Here is a 25034-nt window from a genome sequence, read left to right as displayed (position 1 = left end):
TGGCAAGATTTCAGAGGATATGGCAATTAGCAGGTCTGAATCAGAGGAGCGCTCCATGAAAAGGGTGGTATTACAATAAATACGGTACAATTTATGCCCATTAAAGTCAGGCCAGTGGCACTGTCAAAGCGCTCAAGCCGAGATCTGGGGTTATCTGATTCTACGGATAGTTGATTTTGATTACTCAGCTGATGGGATATAACATTAAAATACTTGTAACAAGTCTCACCCCCTCTTCCCACGTGTGCCCTGGACGAGGTGATGATCTGCGTCACGCTAGGCGTGGCCTGTATGGGGGTTTCCCGCATTCTCATTTTCAGGATGCTCAAGTAGTCGACCACAATTTAAGCCGCCAATTACTTTATTTAAATTGGCTAATCGGCCCAGTTCGACAGAACTTGCAATCGCACAAGTTAAATTCCCAGCTAAGGGATGACTCGGCTCATCATACCCCCAGGGTCGTTAAATAAGTACCAATTTGTGATAGGTCAACAATGGTTATTATACAGAGAAACTACACCCGACCGTAAGGTGTGGAATTTCTCCACTGGCGCAGAAGAGAAATGAATACCATTCCATGGTTGTTTTGAGCCTCGAGACGCTACGAATTTGATCCACACATCAACTGTTGCTGTTTACAACAGACACGTTGTGCTGAACATGAAGTTGGGCAACCTGCCTAATAGCTTCTTGCTGGTGGGATGCATTGCCCACTTTAAAATAATGACTTTGCTCAGGTGCTTTCATGCCTTGGCAATGCCCTCACAGGCAATAGCAGAAACAATGCCAAACTACACTCATTATTTAAAGGGTTACTGAAAAAAAACCACGCCAGTCATGTGTTTTATCAGTTGTCTTTGCAAACCAAATGTATTCAATCTGCTTAACCGCTGTACAAAAATACAAGTTCAACATGTGCCCCAGACCAAACTGTTTACACATCAACACATTTAATTGGTTCCTGCACCGATTCGTTTTGTCAAACCCATCATTTGAAATATACAGCAGTAATTTTCTTCATGTTTTGCCATGCGCCAGCTCAAGTTTCCCAAGCGGAATTTTAGAAATAACTACACGCCAAGCTTCCGATCTATCTTCTCCACATTTCACTGGGGCGTTTCCATAAGCGTACAGATTATATTATTTAATACTTCATAAAGTTACGTGTGTACATACAGCATGCAGTAAACTGCATTATGGTGATTTTTAGGTAACGTTGAGAATATTGTACTAAAAATGTACTGATGTTACCAACAACCAAAAAATTAGCTTTTCTCACACAATAATTGCACTTTGTACACATTTGGAACATTAGTTGCTCTCAAAAGACAACTTTAAAATTACAGATCGAACTTTGATCAGACTCTAGGACCGTTACCTACAAATTTGGTATACCTATCCTCACAACACTAATGACTAAATCACCAAGAATGCAACCTGTCTCATCAGATCTTGGAAGCGAAGCAGGCTGGAGCCTGGATAGCGCTTAACAGGTGTTATAGGCTTCGGGGTTGTGGGCAGCAGAGGGCAGCACGGAAAATAAATTGAACTGTACTGCTTCCATGGTCATGCTCCACGCCTACGCCAACCAATAGCCATAGTCAAATAATTCCCACGATCCACACAGCATCGGGAGGGGGTGGGGCTCTCATCTAGGAGTGGACTGGCTAAAGGGCTGTACATGCACAATTCTAACAACTCCCTCTCGCGATGCACATCAGAGGTTGCTCACAATCCCATTTGGAATTCCCGACACTGCGCTCCACGACACATCCTACCCTGCTTAAAAAACGTAATTTCCATATTATTGTGGGAAACGTTCACTCTGAAAAAAGATGTGTTCCCTCTTTGCTGCGGGCCACCGGCTAATCAACACCGCGGGCCACAGAGCCGTTGCCCCAGGTTCAGTAGTCAATGGCCCTCATGGCGGCCACGGAACTGGCCATACGGCGAGGGACAGACTTGGCGGCCTGCCGGAAATCTTCGGCGCGGGCCTTCAGCAGCGTCAGGATTTGCTGCAAGGCTCGCGACGGCTGCAGTCCGATGGCATCCATCACGTTCACCAAGTAGTCTGCAGGGGGTTGGGCAGGTGGGAGAGGGAGCGTCAGTGGATTGGAAGCGTTGCGTTTATGCATTGTGATGGCACTTGTGCAGATTTACTAAATGTACTTCAACCAGACATTCCTCAATGTAATTCCCTACCCACCCACACACCCCAAAGGACAGCATTGGTCCCCCCCATCTGTTACCTCCAAATGTATTTGTTTTATCAAATCATTGCTAAATCTCAACGAAGCAAATTAAAGAGGAGAGGGAAGACAGATGAGAAATAAAAGGTTTGTTTGGGGCTCATCATCGATACACTAAGCCCCTGGTTCCTTGCGGCCAGAACGAGCCTGACTCGATCGACTCAAAAACAACTCAAGTGACGGACGGACTGACCCACTCAAGGGATAACATTTCCTTGTATGTAGAGAATACACAAGAAGAAAAGCAAAGTAACTTCCTGCTCAAGTGAGCATGGGGCTCATTTGCAAGAGACTGGAATCCACATAGGAAATGTGAAATTACCACCCCTCAGACTTAAAACGTTCGTGACTGCAGGAATTCATATTCTTGGTTCTTTCGATAAAGTCACGTGACTTTACCGAAAGAACCACGTAGAACTATCTACGTGGGTATGGCTAGGGTCACTTAAATTTGAATGTAAATCTATTAATGTCAAATGTAAACAGCTGATCATTCCTGCCAACAAATCTTGAGTTAAAGCTTTCGTGACTGCAGGAATTCATATTCTTGGGTCTTTCGGTAAAGTCACGTAGATAGGTTCAAAGAAAATAACAAAAAATACCAAAAAAACTACGACGTTTCGATCGCAACACAAGCATTCGTCACCTGATGACAAACGCTTGTGCTGCGATTGAAACGTCGTAGTTTTTTGTTCCCACGCACTGGACCAAATTTGCCCCCGATGCTTATATACGCCACAGCCGTTACAACCACAATGGGGGGCCAGTCTCTCCATAGCACAACCACTGATGAATTCCCACGATGGTGGCATTCATTTTAAAAGACTGTGTACATCACTAAAGGAGAATTGAATTTGCAGTCTTCTGACGGTTAATCGATCACCAAAATCCAAGTCTTGCCTGGAAAATAATCCGACTACTAAAAGTGGATGATGTAATATCCCAGGATACAAGCTTATCATTTGCATTTAATGTTACTTGCATTGATTTTCCATGACCTTGGTTTTTTTCGAAAGTATGCTTTATCTAAGGGAGAAACTCAGTCAATGAGGCTAATTTTAATTGAATAAAAATGTAATACGCATTCTGAAATTACGATGAAATTTTTCAATTACTGCAGTGTTGATTTTTACTGATATCCTAGGTATTGAGTTTAGCATTTATAAATATTCTTGCTCATTTTATTTAAAATTGAGTGCATAAAGGGTCATTAAAACATGGTTGCAAATAACCGTCTTCACACACCATGACACACAATTTACTACCAGTTTCCACTATTTTCTGGTGAGTCAATGACATTGTGGGAAGGTGCCAATGGTGGTGGTGAGCACCTCGCCATGCCCATTCGAGCAAGGAAAACGTCTTCCGACCACTTTACCGCAGAAGCTGCTCGTTTTCCCACCGTCGGGTTAATGGCATTTTTTCGCTGTTATCGATGATAAACAAGCAAAAAAACAATTGAACGGACCGCTCGTTGACCCTAGAGACCTGACGCCGATGCCTTACGATCGCTGCCACTCGACCAATCACATTGGAATGCACCGTGCGGTTTGAACGGGGCACGCCAATCGGTTCAACCGATGCCAACAATTAATTTAAGTCGAATGTCATTTTCATACCTTTATATAATAATAATAATCATAAAAACTTGCTTTTCTAAAAAAATCGACAATCAATTCCGTAAAGGATTATCGTAAGATCACAGCAAACCCATACTTTTACAAGGATAAAGCTCGTGAACCGTGCTTCTGCCGCGAGTCGCTTGCCTATGTCGGTGACGAGCTGCTTGGTGGAGTGAGGGGACAGCAGGTTGATCTGCAGGATCATCTCTCCGTACATATGCATTGTGGCTCGGGCCACTGAACCCAGCCAGTAGTCGGCCATGTTGTCCAGCTCCTGGGACTCCTCACCTGTACAACAACACGGGCAGCACATGTTCAACACGGCCCAGCCTGGCAGCCGTCTCCGCCACAACAGTCGGGGGACTCGGCACTCATTATACAATTCCGCAGGAGAGGGAAAATGGAGAATTGTAAACGTTCAGTGTGTGTGTATAAACCCTTTACAAAAAAACTATGTCATTTTCAGGAATGCAGAAAACATTAGAAATTTGGAATGCTGTAATGCAATGCATCTGTGCGTCAAAGCACAGCCCGTGCCAACACAGGCTGCAGAGCCAGCCACCAAGGGTGGATTGCTTCTTCTCCCGCATGCGCAGCGCATTCCCAATACAAACAACAAAAACACACGCAAATTTGCACAAGGGTTGGCGCGGCAGCACAGCTGTGGGTTATTAACGCCAAGTACCGTATTCCATTTTGTTTAAGGGTGAAACGAGGATTTAGCTCCCTCCCAACCCCCGCCGCCTCCTCAAACTCTCTGTGAAAATCCCCAAACATGTTTCAGTTTTGCTGGCCTTCCACAACATACTCTCACAGAGATTCAAGCACAAAACCTCCACCCCAAAAAAACTCAACAATGACTTCAATTCACTGGCATTCCCTTAAATTTCCTGCACCTACGATTAGCACTGTTGGCTATGTACAGTGCGAAAGAAGTTCAACATACATACATACAAATAGGAAAAAAAAACACAGAAGGCGTGAATGCTTTGAGCAGTGGTCCTCTGATCCATCTACATGACCAGGTGACACAAAGGTTACAGTGACTTCACTCAAGATTACGAGTCAAGATAGAGGTCGGGGGCTGAATTAAGTCAAACATACATCTGGGTTCAATACATTAAAAAGTCGTCCTTTGCGTTGAGTGATCTCCTTGTCATAGGGATATGGAATTTCCCACCACTCGTTCAGGGCACCCGATGGAGATAAGTGCCGCCTAATTGCTTGTTTGAGTGTGGAGATGTTTACAGAAATGAACAACTGTAATGCTACCTGACCAATCTGAAAATATGAATACAGTAAAACCTTGGATTGCGAGTAACGTGGTCTGCGAGTGTTTTGCAAGACGAGCAAATTTTTTAACTAAATATTAATTTGATAAACGAGTGAGGTCTTGCAATACGAGTAGTACGTGTATACGCTTTGTCTGCCGAGCGTCAAGTGATCACAACTGATATACGAGTGCTTTGGATTACAAACACGTTTCCGGAACGATTTATGCTCGCAATCCAAGGTTTTAATGTACTGTTTTCCTTTAACAAACTCATATTTTTACTCCACTTTACATGGCATTACATTTCAAATTTCATGCATAGTGGATTAACATTTGAACCAAATGCCCACACATAAGCACAACTACCAATTACAATACAAATGTACAATGCAACACAATAAGCATTCAATATCCATAATCTAAAACACTTTAAATACACAGCACCAAGATTATTCGTGGACATTATAATACACTTGTGCACATGTCCAATGTAACCATGTAAAAAAATTACATGGTTTGTATAGGTCCTGCCATGGCATGGACCATGTGTGGTCTATATGGTGAGCAGCAGAGGACAGTGCAGAAAAATCCATCCATGTACTACTAGACCTCTACACTACCCAAGTTCACAAAGCTACACTTACCAGCGAGGTGAAATATGGTTAAAAAAAAACCCACGGCCCACACGGCGTGGTGCAGGCACTCATTGAACAGTGGATTGACAAAAAAGTTTTGTACGTGGCACGACCGGTTAAGCGTAATGCAGCGTGGCAAGGAATGTGCGTGTGCCAAGTACAATGCCTGCCCAGTATCTCTGTGACACTTGCCCTGCTCTGGAGGGAAGGGCAGCTTCCCTGTGCGCAGCGCGAGCTCCAGTGCTGGGTCTTCCTGCGTCACGAAGGGCTCCAGGTGGAGAGGCAGGGACATGATGTACTGCCCAATCTGCAAGTGATGCACATTCGTCACCTCAGATGGGATTTACAGCTTCACTTTCAATGGGATGGTTCAATAAGGATGGGCGGCACCTCAAGAGCAGTGATCAAACAGTCGTTAAGACACCGTCGGTTCTCTCATCTTAACAGAACGCATTCACCCGCTCGTCCAATCACTTGTATACATGTAGCCCGTTTGTCAAACCACTACTGGCTGAAGGCCTCCCCAATCCCATCCTACAATTTAATAATCCACCGGGAATTTGCACACGAGCCGATTTCATCGCTCCATATCCTCGGTAGACGGCCTCTCAAGACGCGCTTCTTTCCTTACAGTCATGTTAATAAATCCTCTTTCATAGAAGAGAGAAGCCCTTTGTTGAAAAAATAAATTGTACTTTCTGTACATTCACACTCAGAAAGTCGCAAATTTTAACTCTTGGTCGGGTGTTAATTTGGCCCATCGTCTCTTGGGGGAAGTCAGCAGTGGGAGTCCAATGGAGAGAATGGTCTGCCACATAGCAATGTATGATTTTTTACTCCCAGCTCCAAACCACTGAGAAGCACTGCCCAATGCCCAAATGTGCCTTTAAAGGAGAGACACTCACATTTCCGAAACTTTACCAAGGATGATTAATATGGCTTGGACGTGCAAAAAAATTGTCTCAATATATGTGAATAATTAAATTCAACTACTTTATGCATACCAGCAGCAGAGATTGGTATGGATGTCTTATGAATAAAACTTACATTGGTTATGTATTCAAAGGGTGACAAGCCGAATGTTGGCAGGTCATCTGTAAGCACTTCTGCTCCCGAGCCGCTGCTCCATACCTGTGTAGAAAACATTCCCCGTTAATACAGGCTCCCGGACAAACCTCAGCCATCTGCCATACACGTACCGGCCCTTTGGTCACCACACTGCTGGATGAGGGCCCCTCCATGCCAAGCTGGTCACGGGGGTTATTTGGCCGTAATTTACCTTGCTGGCCATTCACCGCGTGTTAGTGAAGGCAGGGAGCAAAGACTAACGTGCATTGTCCAGTAGAAATATGGATATTGCTCCACTGCTCCTTGCTGACAACGTAGCCCTGCAGCAGTCTACAATACCTGTTGAATGTATGGTCGTCATGCAGTCAAGCACTACCCAGGCTAAGCTTAGCTTCTGAGATGAGCACAGACTAACGGGCATAGTCCAGTAGAAATATGGATATTGCTCCACTGCTCCTTGCTGACAACGTAGCCCTGCAGCAGTCTACAATACCTGTTGAATGTATGGTCGTCATGCAGTCAAGCACTACCCAGGCTAAGCTTAGCTTCTGAGATGAGCACAGACTAACGGGCATAGTCCAGTAGAAATATGGATATTGCTCCACTGCTCCTTGCTGACAACGTAGCCCTGCAGCAGTCTACAATACCTGTTGAATGTATGGTCGTCATGCAGTCAAGCACTACCCAGGCTAAGCTTAGCTTCTGAGATGAGCACAGACTAACGGGCATAGTCCAGTAGAAATATGGATATTGCTCCACTGCTCCTTGCTGACAACGTAGCCCTGCAGCAGTCTACAATACCTGTTGAATGTATGGTCGTCATGCAGTCAAGCACTACCCAGGCTAAGCTTAGCTTCTGAGATGAGCACAGACTAACGGGCATAGTCCAGTAGAAATATGCATTTTGCTCCACTGCCCTCTACTGACAAGGTAGCCCTGCAGCAGTCTAAAATACCTGCTTTAATGCAGAATTGTCATGCATTCAAGCACTATCCAGCTTAGTTTCTGAGATATGACGAGATCAGATTAAATGGGGTTAATCTGGTCAGAGGCATCTACTGTACAGCAGCCTTCATTTTCATGAAAAAGTATTTTACTTGCCTTTAAACTTTCGTGACTGCAGCAATTACCGAAAGAACCAAAGAATATAACTTAAAAGCCATCACCAAATATGTCTCTCTTGCAGGCAGTATTTAGTTTCCTAAACACATAATTGCATGGTTAGTTGCCCATCTTTAAAATAATTGAATCAAAAAGACATAGTGCTCCTTTAAGGAAAGACTGGCCCCTACCACAGGACTGTGGAATGTTTATCATTGGCTCAGAATAAAAAATGCAGATGACACACTTAATGGTCACATCAACCAACGGGTTACATTTACCAGATTAGAGCCCAATGACAGAAAAGGTCTGTTTTCCAATGGAGGCATTTTTCAATTTGTAGTTTTCCACCCCCACCACCACCTCCCAATTGTGCTTCTGCGGTCACGTAATTTGTTTGATGAAAACATTTAATTCATGACTTTACAACGCAACAGACAATTCCATTAAAAAAAGGGGGAATCTCAGAACCTCCATGCGTGGCACCAAGCTCAGCTGCTGCTGGATGCACAGGAAGACGGCGTCGAAGGCCAGCTGGTGAGCCTGCTGGTTGAGGCGCGACAGTGCCGTCTTGCACTCCACCAGCAGGTTACTGCCCCCCGCGCCCTTCTCCTGCAATGACGATGCCAAACGGACACGCACGCCCGTGGTAAGACGAAACCACCGAGCCAGTTCTTTTATGCACGTGTGCTCAGCGGCGTATCAGGTTTTTTGCACGTCAAAAAACTGCCAGGTGAGACGGGATACGCGAGAAACGAACGCTGCATGTCACGGTGACAGTCGAAGCAACCAAAATATTGCGGACATAGGGGGACACTCGATTTTCATTTAAATTAATGCAGGTCGAGTTTCGTTTGTCGTTTGGGATGGAATGAAGGAGGCGAAAAGAAAAAGTAATGCGAATGAAGTAATGGAGAAACGAAGATGATGTATTTTTTTGCGTGTTTAAGTTACTTTTTTTCCCCCAATAAAAATAAACCAATGCTGCATTGCTTTGAGTCAGTGCCTTAGACATGCTGGAACAAACTTCCCATCCACATTAACCAGTCACCTACGCTCAGTAGTTTCTGCTCCGCACTAAAAATGCACTTATTTTCTATAGCTCACCCCATGACTCCTTAATCTCCCCCTCATAAACACCAATGTTACTTTTCCCTCTTCAGATCATCATATGGCTTTCACTCATTCCCCATTCATTCAATCTATTCATCATAATTTACTTTCATCAATTTCGCTACCAGCAGAATTCACACATCACAGATTTGCCCCATTGCTTCCTCTCATATTTCATTCACCTCATCTCCACGATCACACTCATATGTACTATTGTTAATACTGTGTAAAGTGCCTTGGATAAGGCGCTATATAAATAATTTAAAGATAAGATAGTGAGCGCAGATTTGCGCTATTAAACGTTGCGACTGCAAAAGGACACTAGTGCAAAAAAAACCACTGCACTTTTTCACCCATCACCCAACCGCAATTCTCCTGTGATGGGATAACGACGTAATTCAGCCAAAACAGTTTTGAAAGCTCCTGATCATAAATTATCTTAAGTTAAGCAGGATTGGTTCTGAATAGTGCTTGCATGGGCTAATAAGTGTTAGAGGCTGCGGTGCGAGCAGCAGAGGACTGTGCACAACAATCCACATAATTCTATGCTCCCTCATCCACGCGTCACACCTTTTTGAATCCGCACTGACAAGTGTGGCGAATTATCAAAATATTTATTTATTCCGGAGAAATCCAATGAGCTATGAAGCTTTTTTTTCACAGATGGTCAAATAACTCCCATGACCTGCACAAGTGTTAGGAGACCCTCATCCAGCAGTAAAGAAAAGACCATATGCATTCATGCGGCGTTGCTTAAATGCCTCAGCATCTCACCTCAAACATTTGAAACGAAATCTGCGGTAAAAGCTCATGGGCGCGAGCCCGCTGACGGGTTTCACGCCGGGTGCGATGCCGCGGCTGCCTGGCACCTTCAGGGTGAAGAGCAGCTCCATGAGGCGGGCGTAGTCGGGGGAGCTGCCACGGACGAGGTAGTTGTAGTCCTGCCATGGGTTCTTGCCGCCGGGCCTGCGCTCCACGGGGCTGCTCTCCGCCAGACTTGCGAGGCTGCAAGGGCTGTAGCTCTCCGACAAGTACTTGCCAGCCATCGTCATGATTCTACCGAAGAACGCAACGCAGCATGCGTGTTTATAACTCACGAGGCGGACGCTTCACCGTTCATATTCTTGGTTCTTTCGGTAAATTCTCGTAGAAGGGAAATAAATTAATAAAAATTTAACATAATATGATAAAATTCTCACGACGTTTCGGCCACAACACAAGCAAACGAATTTTATTGTTGTATTTTTATTATTTTATTATTTCCCTTCTACGTGACTTTACCCGAAAGAACCAAGAATATGAATCCCTGCAGTCATGAAAGCTTTAAATCGAAAAATAAAAGCTTCACTGTTCGGCAAGCAATTTTAATTTTTTACCTACGTGACTTTACCGAAAAACCTAAGAATAAAGAAATTACTATTTATGAAAATAAGGGAGTGAACCCGCAGTCTTATGTCTCTCGTGCAATCACAAACCCACGTATGATATTACCACTTGAGTCATTATTCTACCAAAATAATGTATGTTATTTCATGAGATGGACTAGTCAACTGTTCAACAAGCGAATGACTCGCTTTTTAGGAAACTACTTGAATGACTTGGCACAAGTCTTACGCTTATCACGCAATCACAAAGTCGTGCACGATATCATCACCTAAACCAACGTAGAATTTTGTTGGCAGCGCAATCAGACTTTTGCGTATTTACTAGACATTCAATCCTACATGTTCATGTGTCTACAATAGCTTTATAGTGTAAGCTGGTTATAAATACACATTATATGAGCATATTTCTGAAATAAGCAGCACATAATTACATTACATTGGTGGGATGTGGTAGCAACAGGGAATCTCAAAATACAAGCAAACTTTGGATAGAAGAACATCTGGTCTTACTCCCACAGGGGGTGCTTACAGCTCGCTTCTACTTTGTTGATAGATTTTTTTATACTAATGCTGTATATTGATTTCATTGAAATACATGCAGCGACTTTCAGCCATGTAGCGTGCAATCCAGGTTCTCAAAGTTTATGTATGTTGAACTTTTTTCGCACCATACATAGCCAACCGTGCTATTCGGAGGTGAGGGAAAGATGGTCTCTGTAAAGCACGTAATATCTGGGGGTTAGACCAATGTAATGTGCCGCAAAACAGTCACTCACTTGCTGACGAGCTGTTGCTCATGATCGGCACACTGCCTCAGCAGCTCTCCACACGTTGCTATGATTCTGGAAGTCAGCACAATATAAAAAACCGGTTTTTTAAATGTCGTATAGAACTTATTTATAACCGTTTGCGGTTATTGTGATACATAAGCCTCAACATCCCATGAAAACTACAACCAATCACATCTCTTTATTATTTAGGAGTACAAAACACTAATGAAAACACTAAAAAAGCAATAACTATGTAATACATAGGTTAGGCAGCTGCACTGAAATTGTGTGAGCTCAAAGTAGTCAGAAAATTCCAAAAATACAGCGCAGTATTCCTTGCAAGTGGCAGTCAAAATGGCTCCACAAACACATTCAGAGGCATGTCTAAAATAATTAGCTGAGGCTGCGGGAAGGGCTCACCGTATGGAGTTTTGAAAGGCTGTCCAATCCTCTTGGAATTGAGCTCCAATCACCTGCTCATTTAAACGACATTTCTTCCGGATGGACTGGAGCGTGCCGGAAAAATCCGACACATACCTACACACAGGCCCCGTCATATTATTGTTAATGCCTGGGAGATAATGTCAATGCGCAATTCTCTCTCCCCAGCTGATTAACTTCATCACAGCAAACCTTGTGTCTTCATCTTCAACCACAGGAGTAAATAAATAATATTAAAAAATACTTTTGTAAAAACACACTTTAATTAAATGTACCGTACGAGTAATGGCAGAACTCCACGACTCCAGGAAGTGGCCCCGAGGCTTGCCATAACGTAAGGGGCCGTGGTGATTTACAGCCAACGTGAATTGAGCGTGGACAATTAGAGCCAAGGCGAAACATAACATGTAAAAAAGACGGTTTAAATGTTATTTATTTATTTTTTTATGATAGAATATAGTATTGTCATCAATGACATAAGTATACCAAGTTTGCAGTCGATACCATATTGGGAAGTGGGTTAAAATTTTGTTACAAGATTTGAGGATACGACAACAGAGTTGAGGATACAACAGACAGAGTGAGTTAAATAAAAGCGTGTAAAAATAACAACACAATGAGGTGGTCTGGTGGCTTGTGGGTGGGGGGGGACTAAGGACTGTGTCAGTCGTGAAGTGACAGCACTGAGATCTTGAGTTTCAATCCACGCCTCATCCACCTGTGGTTAAACCGGGTTCTCAAGTGTAGTAAGTTCATCTCTGCCCGGTTATTAATAATTGCACAAAAAGACACAACATTAAACTTTTCACCTAGTTCGGCTTATTCCTGCTGTGGGACCTACATTTTTTTTCAATTATCAATATCTTCCAGGCGCACAAAGATACATCATCTAGTGTCCTATAATTAGAGGCTGGTAAGTGACATCATAGGTGACATCATCAAGTCATCTTTCAAAGTAATTTCTGACACGGTGTGATGCTCCCATGCTCTTTGTGAACGTTCCAAATTAACTTTTCTTCATCTCATGACAAGAGGCGAATGGTACTATTTTAATGTGATATATTTTATTAATTAAACCATGATGAGTTAAATGATGACGTCACCCTGCTGCTGCTGCTGCTGCTCTGTTTAAGACCGGGAGCAAGAGCAGAGCCTCACCATTCTGGCGAATTTCCCGATGATGCTGGATGCAATTACCAGCGAAACGTCGTACTCAAACATTGTAAATGTTGTGGTTTCACGCTTAAACACACCGGTGGGCTAAAGTAGTGAACTATTTGTCTTTTGCCAACGTGACACTTTTTTCTGATTGGCCGTGTGGGGGAGGGGGGTGGAGGATTACGACACATTTACAAATAATGCGATCTAACCCAAAAATAATGCGATCTAACCCCATTTACAAATAATGCGATCGAACCTCACTTGCCAGTAGAAAAATATGATAATTGTTTTTTTTACCCTTTTATCTGGCAACAAAACTGACACCTTTTTTTACCAACCCAAAAACGTTTATTATGAATAATATTGGTCGCGAAAGCCTACGTGTTAAACTTTAATTAAACCAATTGATACGTTTTGATAAACAAAGCAACTATGCAAAATAATGACAAAAGTGAACGTTTAATTTTCAGCTGCCTGTTGTTTTAGTTGTCACATTTTTAAGTTGTTTAATGAGCCACTGCACAACATGAAGTAGACAAAAAAAACACACTTGAGCAACCGTGAAAAGTTGTTACCAAATCAACATAGTTTTCTTTTATCATACATTAAAAATAAAAGGCTGAACAAAATATACATAATTTGAAACGTTTATAGAGGAAAAAAAACTACTACATATTGTATGAATGTAATAAAATAACGAACAGGCTTTTGATTGTAAGTAAAAAAAATACAAATAAAATGGACTCAAAACAGATTTTTATTTTATTTTAGATAATGTAATTGATTAAAGTGACTAGCTTTTTGTATTGTAAACCAATATCGACGTGACCATTTATATAGAACTGCGTTGGCCCAGTTGCCTGAATGTTTGGCATAAAATTATTTACCTACGCAGAGATTTGAGGAATAGTTATAATTTAGGGTCATGATCCAAGAAATTACTGTTTCGTCTTATTTAACAACATGATATATGCTGTTCTGTCTCATATGCTCCGTTACCCTAAACGTAGATTCATGCCGAGTGCACAATTTGCGTAAATTGTACATAATTGATTCTTAAGCACCAAATTTGATGCATATACCGCAGGTGCAACGACCAATTTTAATAGATGAATGTATGCATCCATCGTTAATTACCTAATATAAACATTCACTATGTGGCAGTGTGTCGACAGTAGTCACTCTGCACCCTTGAGGGCAACTTTTTGGCAGTCATCATCACCAACTGCTACCCGGCAACGCGTTTACTATTAGCAATGGCATAGAGTTATGGAGTTGTGTCCAGCTAGGGGTCGGCACGGTTTGGCTCAAACCACCAAACCGCGGTTTGAACCGAACCAAATCGGTTTGGTTCTGTTTGAACTGGTTCGGTTTGGTTTGGGGCTACGAAAACCGACTCGGTTTGGCTCGGACAGGGTGGAACCGGCTCAAACTAGTTTGGTTGGTTGTAAAGGCGACACGAAAGGACATGCTGTAGTTGCCTTTGCCTGCGAATTCACTTTGCAATTGCATCTCCATGGCTCGAGCGGCTCAAGACGGCGCCATCCCCGGCGGCTCCAGCATCACAAGGTATCTCATCCACGACGTGGAAGAGACCAAACACGCCGGTAGCGACGAGGAGCCGATGGCGAGCGAACGTGAGAGCCCGGACGCCACGCGCGGCGACACGCGGCAGAGCCTCATGCGCACCCTCGGCGCCGCAGCGCTGCAGACCGCGACGCAGCCCAAGCCCAAGAAGGCCCGTGTGTCCCGAGCGCTGTGGCACGACGAGTACTTTGAGACGAGCCAGGCCGCGGGCGACGTGCAGAGCCGGACCTGCAAGATCTGCACCCTCCAGTACGCGGGCTCCACCTCCTCGGGCACCCGTATCAAGCATCTCAAGACCCATGGGATCGTCGACCCCGAGTCGCCCACGGTCGTCACGTCGCCGCCGACGGGGAAGGGTTTGCTCGTGCAGTCCAAGATGGCCACGCCCATGTCAGCGCACGCGAGCAAGGCCATGGACAGCTTTGTCGCCGAGTACATCGCGACGAGTGGTCTAGGCAATAAACACGTAACATCGGATCCCTTTACGACTCTTCTTCAACGAGCTGCCCCAGGTTACGAGCCCAAGTCTGAGCGCACGGTCAAGCGCCGCATGCTCGAGATGTATGTCGTCCTCAAGCTACTCGTGCTACAGTACTTTACTACTTTTGGCTCTTGCGTCTCCTTGACCTACGACGGTTGGACAAACGACGCCATGACCGGCTTCTTCTCGGTCACCCTCCACTGGATGGACCCGGCGTCGTTCTCCATGTGCAACTGCATCATTGACTTCTTTTGGGTGGCCCCGGGCGAAGGCGTGGGCAAGCGCATGGCGCAGCGCCTGCACGAGCTGCTCGACGACTTTGGCGTGTGGCCGCGCCTGCTCGCCGTCGTCACCGACAGCGGTTCTGACGCCGTCGCATCCGCCAAGTCCCTCACGCTCCTCGAGGGGAGCAACCTGCGCTCGACGTGCTGCTTGCGGTGCATCGCGCACTGCGTCAACCTCGGCGTCAAGGCCTCATTCGGCGCGTTCGAGACACTGCTGCGCAGCCTCCGCGCGACGCTCGGCGCTATCCACAAGACCAAGACGAAGAGGGCGGCCTACACGTCGCTCGCGCGGCACTACCTCAAGTGCCCGCTGCAGCCGCCTTGCCTCGACGTGGTCACACGTTGGGGTAGCACGTACGTGATGCTCACGGCGTCGCTAAGGCAGCGCCAAGTGATCGACGCCATCTGCCTTGAGCCCGGCTGGTCGCGGAGCCAGGCCGGCTTGTCGGACGAGCAGTGGGAGCAGGCGGCGCTGCTCTGCCAGTTCTTGGAGAAGCCGGCGGCCATCTCCGATGCCATGGGTGCCGAGGAGTACTGCACCATCTCGAACGCCATCACGGCGCAGGAGGCTCTCTTGAGCCACTGCATGACCCACCGCCCGAGTCCTCATGTGGTCGTGAGCTCGGCCGCCGTGACCATCTCCGACTACATGGTCAAGTACAGCGACCTTCTCTCGTCCGAACCAAGCCGCGTCGCCCGCTTTCTCGACCTGCGCCACCCCAAGCCCGCGGCCTCGAGCACCGAGTACAGCAATATCAAGGACATGATGGCGGCGCCGAAGGCGGCGCCGCGTGGCGGCATTAACATCCTCTTTGACATGGTCTACGCGCCCAACGCTCACGACGGCGCCGCCTCCAAGGTCGACCGCTTCCTGCTTGAGCCGACTCAGGACCTGAGCATGGACGTCGTCGAGTGGTGGAAGCTGTACGGCGGCAAGTACCCGCGCCTACGACGCGTGGCCCTCGACTATTTGCCTATCCCGGCGTCGTCCGTGCCCTCCGAGAGAGCAAACTCGGCCGCCAAGCGCTCCTTTCTCGACCGACCAAACCTGCACAAGTGCACGTTCAAGGCCGAGATGTGTGTGCGCTCGTGGGCGCGGATGTTGCCTAGTGTTGGGGTTTCACTGCCATTGAACTACCACACTGCGTTCAAGGACATTGGGCGTGCCAAGCTTGAGGAGATGGCTGTGGACGACATCGTCGTCCAGTACTTGCTAGTGAATGTCAATATGAAGAAAGCCTGCATAGAAATCAGCGATTAATACACTTGATATTTGTATTGAATGCGAATATTGTTTGCCGCGCATCTTTTCGGTTCAAGCCAACTCAAGAGGTTTGGTTTAGCTTAGTTTGGTTTGGTTTTGGTTTGGTTTGGTTCAGTCGTCGCTGGTTTGGTTTGGTTTGCTCAATTTGAAACCAGTTTGAGTCGGTTCAAACCGTGCCGACCCCTATGTCCAGCCAACGAAAAGTGTGATGAACAACGATTTTTCTAGAATGCACACAACAATCTTTTGTAGTCATGCGATCAGATTTGTCCAAATTTTGGACAACTGAAATGTATTACCAAACAAACTTATTTGGCAACCATTGCCATAATCCATTGTGGCATTCCGAGACATTTGGTTACGTGATTTAGCACTTTATAAATTATAGTTGTTGCTGTTGTTTTGTTTACTTGCCTATGCATGGCCTTCAATGTACCACATTCCCGCTTGGATGTGTAACGCACACGCAGAGGACGACTGAGAAAATTATAATCATTATAATAGGCCACACTAGAATGGAGAGGAATGATATGGAAACTTCAGCAATAGATGGTATCTCACAATTATCGCAAACAATGGAGGACTGTTGCCGGGAGCTTGTGGACAACAACGGTCGCCATAAACGGGCTGAATGGGAAGAAGAAGATCCTTACTTGGAAAAGAGTGCCCTGAGAGCCCGGAGAAGCCCGCAAACACCAAGCCCATCTGTAAGCTTGATGCACCGCTCGGCCGAAGAAGAGGCCAGGGTAAAAAGCTTGTTCACCGATTGGCTCATCTCCTGCACGCAGTCGATGAGGTCTCCTCGCTCCTGTCCGTGAGAATATCCATCGCAAACATCCAATTACACCAGTGAAAACAACCGCGTGACCAAGTCCTGACCAAAGTCTTCACATTTAAAACGTTCTACGAAATCTGGCCGAAAAGCAAATCACCCGGAATGCACATGAATCTTGCCTTAGGTTGGAAACTTAGTCGGGAGTTGCCTGGATTGTGCTTGGATGGGTGTCCACCTGGCACAAACGGGTTCTCCGAGGTATGTAGGGCTACGTGGTGAGCAGCACAGGGCAGTACAGCAAAATGCATAGCTTTACTCAGACCTTATGTTTCTACCTCTATGCTCCCCATTTCCACCAAACTGCACTGACGTCGTAAATTATGGCAAAATTACTCTCATGACCCCGCACTGGATGAGGACACCCGAGAAAGACAAAAGGGTCTGTACATGTACATGCTTACCCTCACAAGTATTTTTTCCAGTAATATCAGAATGATAATCCTATTTTGGTTTTCAATTCTAAAATCAACCTCAAAGGATGACACCGGTCGAATGCAATACGCACCAATGGGACGGCACTGAGTTGAATGAGCAGGTTGTGCTCCTCCAGATCTCCGTAGTCCAGTTGGTACTGCTGGTATGGCTTGTAAACGGCCTCCACCAGCTCTCCCAGCTTCAAGAGGTTCATCTCATCTGCAAAAGAGGTTTTTTTGGGTTAGATTGCATAAATATAAATGTTATTAACCCACCACCACCTGACACAGCCAATTACGATTGCAAGCGTTGTAAATGTCGTGGGTTTGCTATCCAACACAACGGTGTGCTGAAGTAGTAACTAAATGGCACGTTTTTTTTACGTGACAAACCTTACTAATTGGCTTTATCGGGTGGTCGTGGGTTAACGGCACATTGGGCCATTTGTGGTTGCATCATTACCCAAGTGAGGCACCATAGCTGCCTCGAGTCCCCGGGCGAAGTGTACGGTGATCTCGTAAAGCTCCAGCAGCACACAGAGCCTGGCTTCAGCAGGGGCCGCGTCAACGGTGGCTCGCACACGCTCTGGGATCGAGGGTACGGTTGCTCCCAGCGTCTGGATCAGCAGGATCGTCACCACCTCGTAAGGCTTCCGGAACACCTGGGGGAAAGGCATCACGAGGCACCATGGGTCACTTCCACATTTTTCAAGTGTCCTACTTCAGATTGTTAGCCCGAGCACATCTGTGGTCAGAGTGCTCAACGCGTGATAGGAAGGTCTGTGAGTTCAAATCCCGGTGGGAGGTCGATTTGAGCCATTACCTTCCAAGCAGGGTTTTTATGCAAGTACCACTTACTGGGAAATCAAGAGTGGCCTTTGTATGCAGAAAATGTGGAATTTGCACCACACAGCGACCCACTCTGTGTGATTTTGTGCTTTAAACACATGCCCAACAATACCATGTACAGCAGTTTACAGTTACATTTTAAACGTATATGCTACCTACATCGCAAATTTTTTGCAATATATTAGCATCACTGACTCAAGAAAACCAAATACATTTTGCGATGTAAACAATCGGTTGAATTACAAATTTAAGATCTACATTCATAATGAGCAATGTTGTTGATGCCATCAAACCTTGCATTTACTTCCTTCCTTCTGCTAGATCCCACTGGTGTACAGTCAACACACGACCACTAATGTTGTCTTCTGCTTGGCCATTGAATTTGGTTGCCACTATAATTCATGAATTGTGACACTACACAACATACATCCTTGTCTGTTTACTTGTTAGTACAAGAGTCACCCTATATAATTTTAATGTTTCTGTAATTTTATTCGAATTGTAACATGAACACAGTTGCCGTTGTTCCTATTACTATTTGCGTCATTGCTGTACTTTGTTTGCTTTGGTCTTTTTCGTGACCCAGGTCACTCTGGCAAATCAGACTATTCTGGTCTCTTGAGTTCTCACCTGGTGAAACAAATAACTTGACGATGCCCTGTGTGGTTTTTATCTCAGTATGTCGGAGCGGGGGTACTATGTGGCATTCAGATCTGTATGAAGATGTGTCATAAGCCATTGTAAGAAAAATTACACCATTGTGAACTATCCATATGATGACAATGCTCATGGGTTGACTTCCACATTAACACAGTATGTTATGTAAACACTTTGCCCAACGTCACTCTACAGTGACAAATGATAATGGATCTTAAAGCTGAAGTAAAAACTTAGTTTTTGAAAATGACATTCATAGGTGGGACTAGTGTCACAGATTTTATCAAAACTTTTTCCAGCACCCGCAATTAAAATGCACTCACCTGGCTGCACCACTGAACCTGGGAATGCCATGTGCTCAGCAGGACATCAAAGAACTCTTGCAGCTGTTGTGCCGGCTCCATGTCACTCTGGGTCAGATCCTTCCAGGCACCAGACACCAGCTGGCTCTGTTGCCAACAAGACAGCATCACACTGACAACTGCACCAAGCTTGAACATGTGGAACAAAAGGTTACAAATTCTGCCTGACCCTTTAAGAACCATCTGCTCCTAACAATTTCAACAAACTCGTCAAACTTGTGGAAATTACACAGGGCACTACCCCAACCCAGAAACGAATTGTATTGCTTTTTCTCAGCATACAACATTTGTTCCAGTTCCCCCCATTCTCACAGTTTTACATATGCTCACTTTTGCAGTGCTCACAAGAGGTGAATTAATGGTATAATGCAAAAAAAAAGTTACGTATCGAGCATAAATGTGCATAAAAAACATATTAATTATAGCAGCTAAGTAGCTTTTCAGAATATATTTCACACTTAAGTGAACTGATAGCTCTGTACATTTAACTTTCAAATAGAGTACACAATCAACTGCAGGTATTATATTAATTTGCAGCCAATCACTTCATATTTACAACAACATGAGTCAGCCTCATTATAGATTTTAAACACATTTTAACTCTGGATATGGACAGGTACATATGCACTGGATAAATGAACCAGATTGTTTAATGAATGCTCATGATCTTGCTCTTACTTTGTGACACTTGTAGTAATAGGCGAGGAGCTGCGGCATCCGATCGATATCCCCAAACACATTCACAAACATGTGCGATTGTTCTGGAGGAAATAAAAGATTAAAAAAAAACTCGAATTAGGCTTCCTAGTTTGAAATATTTGATTCCATCTCTAGAATTCAACTTTGTTTTCAAAGTGCTTCTGTGGAAAAACTATTATTGACAATTTATTTGGCAGCCCTAAAGTAGGAGTGGAAATTCCTATAACAAAGGTGTCTCCATATAAAACCCCTTGTTCATTGTATGCAGCCAAGGAACAGATCGAATAAATCTAGGAGGATATTGACCAAGGAGATGGAGAGACAAAAAATCAGATTGTGTGCAGGTGCTCGATGGATGATTATATTGCAGGGTCATGAAAGATGGCAGCAGCTTGTAGAGGCCTTCAAACAGCAGTGGATTGCCTATGGCTGTTGATTATAAATATCTCCAATTGGTCATAGTTAGGACTAAGAAGCAATTTTCCTCGTGAGTGTTCATAAAGAAGCATTGTCTTTTATCCACTGCCTATGAAACTTACCTACAGACTGAGAAGTGAAGGCGGTTACAATATGTGGGCTGGCCAGCGCTTCCAGGCGATTTTTGAGAGACTCCAGGTGCACACACTTCTCGGAGTAGTTGGGGGTGTCCACGAGCATGGCCAGGCTACTCTGCAAGCCTGTCAGCTTCCCGGCAATCAATTGTACATCCTGCATGGTCCAAATTAAATCAAACGCAAATAACACACGTAAAATACAACTCATCAAACTCGTCGACCTATCGCAAGACACTAGAGTAATGACATCTCATTAAACCCAACAGACTGTGATAGTCTGAAAGGGGAGCTTTAAAACATTTTGTGAAGTGTTATTATACAACAAAGCCAGTCAAATTGTCTTCCCACTCAAACGTGTTCCGAGTGTTGATCATCTCTGCTGGCGGTCCCCGAGCCAGTAGTAGAAATTCAAAATTCTCCAGCCTCTCTTTTCTCCACTCACTCTATTCCACTACCCATGCTCTCTGCAACCTCTCCACTCGCATCTCACTGTGCTCCCACGCAGTCTCCGCTCCAGAAATCAAAGCCTTCTTTCAAAGCCCCAAGTCAACCTTTGCCATGTGAGGTCACTAATCTATCCTCTACTGCCCCTAAAGTCCAGAATCAATTTCCCCCAGCAATCTGTGCCGTCGGCTCCCTACCCCTCTTAATGTCCAGGTTCAATATTTTCCTTTGGTTGTCTCTCTCTAAAAATAAATAGGTTCATGGTTTCTGTACGCCATGCTGAGATGCAGTCGTATTCAGATGGTATAATAATAATTCAAACTGTATTGCATTTGCATTTCCTTGTCAAGAACCAGTCTACGTTCTAACACCAATGTGGCATAACTCACACAAACACGAGGCATAATTACAACTGCAGGAGCGTACCTGCGTTTTATAAACGTCCTCAATCTCGGCACTCAGCGTGGTCCACTTGTCAGCCTCCTGCAGGGCCTCTGCCGCAGCTTGCATCCGTGACTTCACCTTGTCAATTTCCACGAGAACCTTGACAACCACAAACACACATGAGTACTTTACTTTTCATAATTAGTCAGTAAAAAAAAGCACACACAAGTTAGAAGCAGTGCAATGACCGTGAATGAAAGTAGATTAATTTTGGTAGGACACGCTGCTAAAACAGATGATGACTGCTGCTAAAACAGATGATGACTGCTGGTTGAGACCAAGGACTGAGCGGCAGCCAAAGAGGAGGGAACTTTTGCCAGAGACATCCACCACGGAGATGGAGCGCTGAATACAGTTAATATGCAGGTGATAGCTGTATTGTTGCGTTGCAGGTCCATGATCAATGGCGATGGATGGGACAGGCCTTCATCTAGCACTGGATTGAATATGGTTTATGACTATGTATGACACGTAACGGTAGAAGAGACGCATGGTTAGACCTGCATGGACTGAGCCGTGTCCTGCTCCACTTTGCGGATATCCTCTTTCACCAGAGCCATTTGCTCCTTCAGAAATGTGGCCTCCTGCCGCACGGCCTCCACATCCTTGAGCACACGCGGAAGGTTTTGTACGGCCTGCTGACTGATGTCTGCAACAGAAGTACACCATTCTTGATTTGAAGCACCATTCATAATGCAACTTTTAATGGAAGCAAAATTACAACTATTTTTTACGGAGATAAAATGGAAACGAACACATTCTGTAGGAATAAAGGCACAATAGCTACAATTTCACAGTCACAAAACAATCACGCATGATTTAAGTGCTGTGGCATTCTGTAAACTGCCTGCAGCTATTCATCTTTAGAGTACCATTATGGTTTTCTATAGGGTAATAGATAATCCAAGACAATAGTTCAATGCATCATACTATTAATAATAAATCACACTTATATTGCACTTTTTTTTAGATCTAACACTGCAGTTCAAAATAAATTCTATTCAACTTAATTTCTAAGTTAAAATGTCTATCAATACTGAATGGATGATTCTCAACTTTGTTAGTCCTAAGCAAGTGATGCAAATTCCTCATATGGTGAGGCCAAGTTATCTCCATAAAAAAACTTTGACTTCCCATTAAGTAGTACTTATTTTCCGACCTAACAGGGATGATAGGCCGGGTCAACCACTTCAGTGGGATTTGAACTCATCACCCTCTGATTCTGACTCTGTTACTAATGCAAAGGTTCCATATTATATGCATGCACTTAAAGGGTTTGTAAAAAGTACACTTGGACCTCAGCATGCAACAAATACCTTCAATAGAATTGTTGACCTCCTGTATAAATAGCTGTAACTTCATGACAAGTGTGGACGCATGACCGTCCACCTTGCCAGGAGCCTCCTTCTGTGCAGCCTTGAAGGCTCCATTCACCCAGTCCTTCACATCAAAGTCCTCCTCCAGAAACTTGGAAAAATCCATTTTCGCAAGCACACTGCTTTTCACGTTTGCTTTCTTCCCACTTCCAAGGATGGCGAATCACATGACTGGTCCAGCGGACGAGCTCTGCGATGGTGTTAACATTTTCACTGGCACCGAGGCAAAACGATTAATGTAGTACACGATCCTGGCTTGTAAATATAGGAATGCAATTGCGTTTTGGTTCACTTATGAAGGAACAAGAATGTGTGGACTATTCTATTGACCATTACATTTCTTTGTAGAGTATCCACAACAAAAGTATGTCTTCATGGCAGAAACTGCATTGGAATGTGTCTTTGAGGTGAATCTTTACTTTGGCACTTGGGTTTGATACTTTATTTCTGAAAAAAATGAATGCATTCACAAATTTATATGAATGACCATATATTACAAATGCAACTAAAAACTTTAATGCACAGGGTTTAACAGAAAGAATATATAAAAGGCAAATACATATTTCACACATCTCATATTCTTGAGAGCAAAAAGAACAGAGATTTATCAGTTGGAATTTGCACTTTACAGTGTAATACCTTCTTTTGAATGTAACATGAACGAGTCTTTAAGGAAAAGAGTGGCAAACACACCTTCAAACATATATCAATATTTGCAGTACTCTGTAATATTAATAACGTCGCCCAAAGGACGAGGCTTAAAAGTCGAGACAATTCAGTATGAACAGTACAAAGAGGCAAGGGAAGACGACACTTCCAATGATTATATTATCAATGACGGTACTGCCAAGCGATGGTTGACAGTACAAATACATTTCGATTTAAAGCTTTCGTGACTGCAGGGATTTATCTTCTTGGTTCTTTCGGTAAAGTCACGTAGAAGGGAAGCAGCCGTCTTCACCTGAAGACGGCTGCTTGCGTTGTAGCCGAAACGTCGTGAGAATTATTTTATTATGTTTTATTTTTATTATTTTATTATTTCCCTTCTACGTGACTTTACCAAAAGAACCAAGAAGATGAGTACAAATACAGATTTACTTTAATGCAGTGTCCTTCACTAATTTTCGTAGGGAGGCCACTTTAGCCGATGAGACATTATTAATTAGTGTGTTGACCGCCACATATTTGAACCCTTTTGGTTTGACAGCATGATGGGGCTGCACTAAAGGCCACCAGGTGCCGACAGTGAAAAACACTGCTTTAATAGATTCCTAAACATCAACAATGCTCTTTATAGTAGAATATTTATTCACGTCTTCTCGGTCTCAATACTGTTTCACGATTGTCTTTCATTGGGGATGTTTGGCCAATTCCTCATACGTGTTTGACTTGACAAGGAAGAAATTCTGGGCAAGTTCGGAATAAAAAACACATTCACAACTCCGCGTAGATTCAAGAATCAACCGCTGCATTGACATTTTCTCCTGCCCATTTCGCGGTCCAAGCCAACGACACCTGGAATTCCCAGTCTCCCATCAAAATACCAACCGTGCTATATAATAAACCTGCTTAGCTTCCGAGATCTGACGCAATTATGTCTATTTGCACGCAGACGCCGCACAGAGTGTCTGCCCCCTGCCGATGGGGAGTAGCGAGGCCCCACACCGCCGGGGCAGTCCATCCAGGCAAGACCGAGGCTCCGTAGACAACAGAGGGCCGCCCGACCCCTTCACGCAGCTCCGCGAGCGCCTTCTTTGTTAAAATGCACGCAACGCGGCACGCACGGTGCACAGAGAGAAGCGACGCGCCTTATTTACCTGCTCAGTGGCTTTTTTTGTATCCCTTTGCGCGTCGTTGTTGTTGTTAAAAGTTTGACGACAGCGGCCACGGCGCGGGGCTACGGGACAACCCCAGCTGAGCGACGTGGAAGACGCCGCGTGACGTCACGCCGCGCGCGCGTGCGCCGC

At 44.6% G+C, this 25034-nt stretch overlaps 1 protein-coding gene across 1 annotated transcript; it reads right to left on the bottom strand.

The window, feature by feature from the left end:
* Window positions 1–851: 851 nt before the first annotated feature.
* Window positions 852–25034, bottom strand: COG7 (component of oligomeric golgi complex 7). Its single transcript, XM_061559937.1, has 18 exons — window positions 24885–25034; window positions 23008–23514; window positions 22192–22340; window positions 21674–21790; window positions 20789–20957; window positions 20229–20311; window positions 19512–19637; window positions 18146–18344; window positions 17775–17902; window positions 17088–17242; window positions 11637–11753; window positions 11223–11288; window positions 9931–10117; window positions 8420–8560; window positions 6827–6910; window positions 5972–6086; window positions 4016–4159; window positions 852–2071 (listed from the first exon to the last, which is right to left on the bottom strand). Exons 2-18 carry the CDS (start codon window positions 23171–23173, stop codon window positions 1905–1907), a joined length of 2313 nt encoding a protein of 770 aa, XP_061415921.1. The 5' UTR covers window positions 23174–23514; window positions 24885–25034; the 3' UTR covers window positions 852–1904.

This window comes from Lethenteron reissneri, chromosome 26 (genome assembly GCF_015708825.2).
Source record: "Lethenteron reissneri isolate LAM-NWPU_2019-01 chromosome 26, ASM1570882v1, whole genome shotgun sequence".
NCBI lineage: Eukaryota > Metazoa > Chordata > Hyperoartia > Petromyzontiformes > Petromyzontidae > Lethenteron > Lethenteron reissneri.
Note: the sequence above shows the minus strand (reverse complement) of the source record. Positions and strands in the feature narration are given on the sequence as shown.